The sequence below is a fragment of the Mustela nigripes genome, chromosome 14, assembly GCF_022355385.1.
Source record: "Mustela nigripes isolate SB6536 chromosome 14, MUSNIG.SB6536, whole genome shotgun sequence".
Lineage (NCBI taxonomy): Eukaryota > Metazoa > Chordata > Mammalia > Carnivora > Mustelidae > Mustela > Mustela nigripes.
In genome coordinates, this window is record NC_081570.1 from 33,947,747 (window position 1) to 33,955,014 (window position 7,268).

The 7,268-nt window shown below is 58.3% G+C and overlaps 1 protein-coding gene across 1 annotated transcript; it reads left to right on the forward strand.

The window, feature by feature from the left end:
- The first annotated feature begins 185 nt into the window (after positions 1 to 185).
- On the forward strand, positions 186 to 3,608 carry ARTN (artemin). Its single transcript, XM_059374454.1, has 5 exons — positions 186 to 417; positions 622 to 771; positions 2,073 to 2,132; positions 2,471 to 2,609; positions 2,690 to 3,608. The coding sequence occupies exons 3-5, from the start codon at positions 2,073 to 2,075 to the stop codon at positions 3,169 to 3,171; spliced, it is 681 nt and encodes a 226-aa protein (XP_059230437.1). The 5' UTR covers positions 186 to 417; positions 622 to 771; the 3' UTR covers positions 3,172 to 3,608.
- Positions 3,609 to 7,268: the final 3,660 nt, after the last annotated feature.

The window sequence follows — 7,268 nt, forward strand, 5'->3', positions numbered from 1 at the left end:
GCCCGCCCTCCGCCCAGCCTCCCAACTCCCTATTTTGCGTGCCTACAAACTCTGAACTCCCAGTTCCCGTGCCTCTCCGCCGCCCGGGTTCTCCACTCTGCATCCCCAGGGTCCCTTCCCAGCGTCTCCTCCCCCAGCCCAGCTTGGGGGACCTAGCATAGCCCGGGGGGACCGGATCCCAGCAGGTGGAGCGGCCAGGTGAGCCCTGAAAGGTGGGGCTGGGCGGGGGCGCTCCGGGCCCCACCCCGGGATCCGGTGACGCCGGGGCTGGAATTTGACACCGGATGGCGGCGGGCATGAGGCTGCTAAGGGATGGAGTTGGGCTCGGCCCCCAGACACGGCCCACGGGCTCTGCCAGCAGCAGGTCCCTCGGGCCCCAGCCCTCACTGCGTCCCGGACCCAGAGCCCTGCACCGCGGTAAGCCGACCTGTTGGCCAACCCTTGTCCCAGCCCTGGGGCTAGGGGGAGCGGGCAGGAGAGTTCCCCTCCACTCCTATCTCACATCCTCCCTCTCCTGGGCCAGAGGCATAGCTCTCCGCCCCTCCCGGCCCCCTCAGTCCCCCTGTCGCTGGTCGGACTGCGCTAGCCCGCCATAATGTGAGGCTCCCGCTGCCGCTACAGGGTGCAGACTGGCTGCCAAGGCCACGCTTTTGGCTGAAAGGGGCGCTGCCAGGTGCACAGCCCTGGGCATGAGCCTTTTAAGCTGCGGAGGAAAGCTCAGCACTGGTCCCAGGAAAGGTGCCTAGAAGCCCACAGAGGAGGACCCCTGTGGTGAGTATCTGGCTGGCAAGCGGGGAAGCAAGGACTGGAGGACCAAGTGGCCCCCAGACCGCTAGGAGGGAGACTGGGCCTGACCTGCCCTCAAGAGAGCAGCTCCTGAGCTCCCCCTAGTGCAGGGGGTTACTGAGGCTGCCTGGCCACGGCTTCACTCCATCAATGAGAAGTCACTAGCCTGGTCCCTCGAGGCCGGATTCAAGTAGGAGCACACCAGGGAGGCCTTCCTGGGGAGATCTGGTCCACAGGTATGCAGGCGTTCTGTGTGCTGTGGGGTGGGACCCAAGGGCAGACCAGTAGGGAGGGCTCTAGGGCCCCAGAGGGGTGTTTGGGAATGCCAGCCAGGGTGGGTTCACCAAAGTCTTGGTGGGACTCAGAATGGCTGGCTGGGCTCAGGAAGCATGGCTCATGGGGGAAACTTAGAGCAGCAGGGCCAGGCTACCAGACCCACAGCTGGAGGGGGACAGACCTGGACCAGCTCTCAAAGACCAGGTTGAAGTGGAGGCCTGGTTGGCCCTCCTGGGAGTTGCTCAGGCATGAGTCTATCTGAGCACAGCCAAAAGCCCACCCCCCGCTTTGAGTCTGCAGGCTTGGCAATGCTGCCCCCTAGTGGCCACATGGAGCCATGCCCAGGCCCCATGTTCGAGGGCCCATCAGCCCCCATCATCCGGGGGCTCATCTGTGGAGAGAAGAGAGAACTCTGGCGGCCCTGGGTCTAGACAGAGATCACATAGGAGCAAGGAGCAGAAGCGCTGGGTGGGCAACACGGGCTGACGCTGGGGCATCACCGACATCAGATAGGTCAACAGCAAACACCCTGAATCCTCTCTAGTCCACATCTTCCTCCTCTGTGCCATGGAGATAAAGGTCTCTGTGGGACCCAGAGTGTCCAGCTACTTCCTTTTCTGGCTGCTCCTGGCAACTCCAGCCCTGCAGCACAGAGCAGTGAGGTCCTGGGGCAAGGGACCTTGGGATGTGAAGCAGTCGCCGAGCTTCCCTGGGTCTTATTTGTGCAGGTGGAAAATGAGGATTATGCCAGCTACTTCATGGAGTTGTGAGGACTGAAAGAGGGAACAGGTGCAAAGTTCCAACACAAAGTTAGGTTCTCAATGCAGTTACTTCTCCTCCCGGGTTGAGTCCAGCCATCCAAGTCCCTTGTACTTCGTCTGGAAACACGGAAGAGGAGGGATGAACTACCCAGAGGATAACTCATCTCTCATTGTCCCAGGCTGCCTCAAGAGGAGGAGAGGGGTGGGAACAGGTCAGCTAGGGCTGATGGGCGCACCTGGTATTGACAGATGGAGCCCGGATGTGGAAGCCCTTCCGTGCTGCCCCACTGGCCCCCGCCTAGGCGGCAGGTGAGTGGTTCTCCCAGTGACTGCCACCTGGAATTGAGGGAAGGTGGTTTGAGTGGGGAGGCAGCGTAGGGCTTGGCCTGGGCTGGCAACAGAAGAGGTAGGGGGAACGGTCAAGGAGGGACCAGGAGCAAGGAGGAATGTCAGTGATCTCTCCCGTGGGCTCCCTGAGGCAGCTGACCCACTATCCTCCAACCTAAACCCTTGGGGAGCTCCCCCCACCCAACTAATCGCCCATCCTCTCTGATCCCCGCTGCCCCAGCCCCTTCGCGACTTCCCTCCACCCCTGCCGACCCGGGGGCCCTATTCCTCCCTGAGGCTCCACTGCTGTCTCTGCGCAGCCGGCCCTGTGGCCAACCCTGGCTGCTCTGGCCCTGCTGAGCAGCGTCGCCCAGGCCTCCCTGGGCCCTGCGCCCCGCAGTCCCGCCCCGCGCCTTGGCCCCGCTCCGGCCCCAGCGCCCCCCACTGGCCACCTGCCCGGTAGGTGAGAGGGCGAGGGGGCGGGGCGGGGCGGGACGGGGCTGGCCCGGGACCCCGTGCGTGACCACGTCTCCTTGCAGGGGGCCGCGCGGCCCGCACGTGCGGCGGAAGAGCCCGGCGGCCGTCGCCCCAGCCTCCCCGGCCCGCGCCCCTGCCGCCCGCGCCCTCACCGGCGCTGGCCCGCGGGGGCCGCGCGGCGCGAGCAGGGGGCCGGGACGGCCGCGCGAGCCGGGGGGGCCGTGCGCGGACTGCGGGGGCGCGGGGCTGCCGCCTGCGCTCGCAGCTGGTGCCCGTGCGCGCGCTCGGCCTGGGCCACAGCTCCGACGAGCTGGTGCGTTTCCGCTTCTGCAGCGGCTCCTGCCGCCGCGCGCGCTCCCCGCACGACCTCAGCCTGGCCAGCCTGTTGGGCGCTGGGGCCCTACGGCCGCCTCCGGGCTCGCGGCCGGTCAGCCAGCCGTGCTGCCGCCCCACGCGCTACGAGGCGGTCTCCTTCATGGACGTCAACAGCACCTGGAGAACCGTGGATCGCCTGTCGGCCACTGCCTGCGGCTGCCTGGGCTGAAGCCTCGCTCACGGGGTTGGCGGACTGCACCCTGCATCCTTACCCGCGGCTTCTGGCGCCCGGGGCCCTCTCGCCGGAGAGTTCGGGGTGATGGGGTGGGGGTGGGGAGTGGCTGGAGCCTCAGCCTGAAACCGAGGCCTCTGCCGGGTGAATGATGGCCATGAGCCCCGGAGAGATGGAGGGACGACGGGCCTGGGGGCCCAGGGTACTCGCCCTGCCAGTCCCAGCCCTGCTGACACCAGACACCTCAGCTGCGGAGACCTTAGGACCCTCTTCGCACAGACTCTGGCACTGACTCGGCCGCGGCCCCCTGGCCTCAGCCCAGGCCCTGGGGGCACAGAATCGGAGGAGACACACGGCAATCACATTGCCCACGAGGGCCTGGACTCACTCGTGGGAGCTGGACCCCTATTTATTATTCCTAAGTTATTTATTTACTTCCGTGGTTTGTCAGATCCTTTCCTGGGCAGTGGGGCTGAACGGGTAACAGCAGCTGGATGGGGATCAGGGGCTGGCCATCACCCTGTCTTCATGCTGACTCAGCAATCACATGCCTGGCCTGGATTTTCCATTGCTTGCCTGCAGCCACCAGCTCTGGGATATGGGGCATGGAATATAGGCAGAGTGGGTGGTACAGGGGTGTTCTCCAGTCCCAACAGGCCAGCTCACACCGCCCTGCACCATCCCCAGCCCTTGGGACCCGGAGTTACAGTTGGAGAGAACCCTACCCTTGCCACATCAGGCATTCTGGGGGCCTTACTTAATGTGTAATGACACAGAGAACCACACACCGCCCCACCCCAGGTCACTCATCTGTGTCCTACCCTCCAGGGCACTCTGACAGGTGCATATATTGCCTCTGCTTATACACAATCCAGCACGGGGAGCTCACTGCCCGAGTTCCATGAAGCAGCCCAGGGCAAAAGAGCATCTGCAAAGGCTGCGGTGGGGGAAGAAGGTGCAGCTGGTTTGGGGGCAGGGGGATGAAGCAGAGAGCATTAAGGGAATTAGAGGGCAGGAAAGGACTGAGGTGCCCCCCACAGGGGCCTGCATTTTGAGATATTCAAGGATATTCATTTATTCATTCAACAAGTATTTATTAATTACCTATTATATGGTAGACACCAGAGATACAGAGCCGAAAGGTACATGATCCCTGCCCTTAAGCTTAACTCAGGAGAGACAGACTATAAATAATTATGGAAGTTCAGTTTGACAGTATGAAAAGGACAAGAAGCTAAGAGGTACACATCTGCTTCTGGAAGGAAGGAGAGGTTAGTTTTGACTCTGGCCTTACACTGTGTCCCCGAGTCATCTCTCAAAAGTCAGTGCAATCATCTGAACTTTCCTGCCTGTCCCTGTGAAACCCTGTTTCCTGGGTCCTGTGAATTTGTCTGATATGATGTTCTTCTTTGGACATAAGATGAGGGCCTGCATTTAGAAAGGATGCCAAGTCTGAGGAAGCATGGGGCGTCGAAGGGCCATCGGGAGGAAGGGATATGTGGTCTGAGCTGAGAAGGGAGGACTAGACTGGAGATAGATTTGACAGCTGTGAGTACAAGGGCAGTGGCTGTAGCCAGGGTCACATGAGAGCACCGTGGGAATGAGCTGGCTGAGGGTGGGACCCCTCGGGCATTGCCACTGCTAACCAAAATTCCTTCCAAACTGTCTAAGTGTCTGGCTGCTTTGGCACAGTTGCCCCCTTCACTCGGGCCAGAGTGAGGAGCAGACAACAGGGACGGCTGTGTGCGTTCTGGGTCAAGGAGGAGAAACGGGTCTGTGCTTCCACTCTTCCATTTTTACTGCCCCAGTTCTAGGTGCTCCCCAAACTCTGGTGCTCTCACACTGCCCTCAAACACCCCTTTGCCCCATCTCTCTTCCTCCAAACTGATTGAGGATCCTCAGTCCCCAGCCCTTCCCACCTGCACCCGAAGAAAATGGAACCAGTGCCATGCAGTTTGCAGACACCTCATAGAGGCCTAGGCCCTGGCCCTGGTTGGGGATGAAGGAGGACATCCCATCAAGCAGGGTCATCGGGTCCAGGTAGCCCCTGCTGGAAAGACTTGAAATCCTGGCCTAGCCCCCAAGCCCTCCAGACCCTGCCCTTCAGTGGTCATATCAGCTCTCAATGCCACTTAAAGATGACAGACTGAAACCACCTCTGAAAATGCTCAAGACAGCACTGACCTGGCAAGAGAGCCAGGTCAGAACCCAAACCAAGGGTGCTGGCTCTCAACAGTCCTGATTGCCAGTCCTTGAGCAAGTAGGGTCCCTCCAACTCAACGATGCATTCTGGGCCCCAGAGAGATTGGGCCCAACATCTCACACAGTCCCAGCTGAAACTGTACCTTCTCTAAGAAGAACACGGTCCCACAAGAACCCAAATCCCTCTTAAAGAATAAAATAAAATAAAATAAAGCCCCTATCCCCCAAAGGAACAAGTTCCAGAGCCGTAGTTCTCTGCCTACAACTTAGCAGAGGTCACTAGCATGTGAACTCACCAGGCAGAGCACTTTCCACTCCCGGAAGCCACAGGTGGTATTTCCATTATTGACCGTAGTCTTTGTTTCACATTTGCAAAAAAACTACATTGCCCCTTTGAGTGGTCTTCCCAGAACCAAGCCATGGTCTCCTCCAAAGGGCTATCAAGTCACCAACTTATAAAATGGAAAACTATAAGCAGCTTTGAAATGGCAGTTTTTAAAGCTTCAGGGAGCACCCAAAACTTCCCTGAACATTTGGTTCGTCCAGGAACTGAGGTGTGGGGTTCCACGTGCTGCCCCCTGCACTTGCCAATGGCTTTCTTCCTCTCTTGTCCAAAAATGGTCCTGTTTCCCCCTGTGACAGAGTGTATGTGCACCAGCTGACTCACTGAGGTCTCATCTGGGAAAGGAGAGGCTGTGTAGAAAGCTAAGGGATCAAAGAAAAGATCTAGGAGAATCTGCACTATCTGAGATCACTTTTCTTGGTCACAGGAGTGGTTCTTAACCTGTTTGGGGGTTGTAAAGTCCTTAGGAACTCTGATGAAAGCCGGGGGGTTCACTCCCTGCACACCCAAGTGATGAATTCAATTTATCCTACATCCTACAGATAGGTTTTTCTAAAATGCAAATCCAATCATCACTGCCCACTTGAAACCCCACTTAAGATTTGTTGAATGACTAGACTCCCACTAGATTTTGCTTCCGAGCTAATCCAGCCCCTCTCCTTACACCTTTCTCTCTATTCTTCAAGCCCAGACCAAGTTTCTCCTCCTCAGGGAAGCCTGCACTCACCTTCTTCAGCCTTAGCAGGTATTTGCCAATGTCAGCTTCCTCCACTGAATACAAATACAAGTCCTCCTTTCCCTTTTGATCATTTTTTCCCCTGCTGGGATCACTGGCAAGAGTTAATAAAAGATCGGGGTGCCTGGCTGGCTCATTCGGAAAAGCATGGGACTCTTGATCTCAGGGTTGTGAGTCTGGTCCCCACCGTTGGGTGCAGAGATTACTTAAATAAATTAACTTTAAAAATAAGAGTTAACATAAGGACAAGTGGAAGTGAAGGAGTAGAGTCTGCTGGGGTCTGCAGTCAACCAGATCTATGCTGGTCTCTGCTACACTAGCTGAAAGCTCAACCTTTCTCGATCTGTTTCCTCATCGGAAAATGGTGACTAAAAAACCCACCGCAGAGTTGTCCAGAGAATCAGACTTAGGTATGCAAAGTACTACTTGTTCCTAGCACTTAAATGTGAGCTATTCTTATTCTAATTACTCATAAAGAGAAGCTGCTTCCAAGCACCCTAGGAAATTCTCCGAGTACTGTCCATGGTATGTGGTTTCCTGGTTGGTCTGAGCACTCGCAGAGCCGTCCTTTTTTATTCCTGGGGCGCACCAAGCCCCCTTTCTACTGTGGGCGGTGCTGATGCCTTCTGCCCAGATTGCCCTCTTCCCGGACCCCAGGAGGCGCCGGCAGCGCGGCACCACGGTGACCTGTTCCTCCATGCCAAGCCCCAACGCACGCCTTTTCCTCTAGCCAGCATTCCCAGCTCAAACCACCGGCCCCCTCGGTCACGTCCTCCTAGGGAACTGCTCATCAGCGCCTCCCGCAGATCTGAC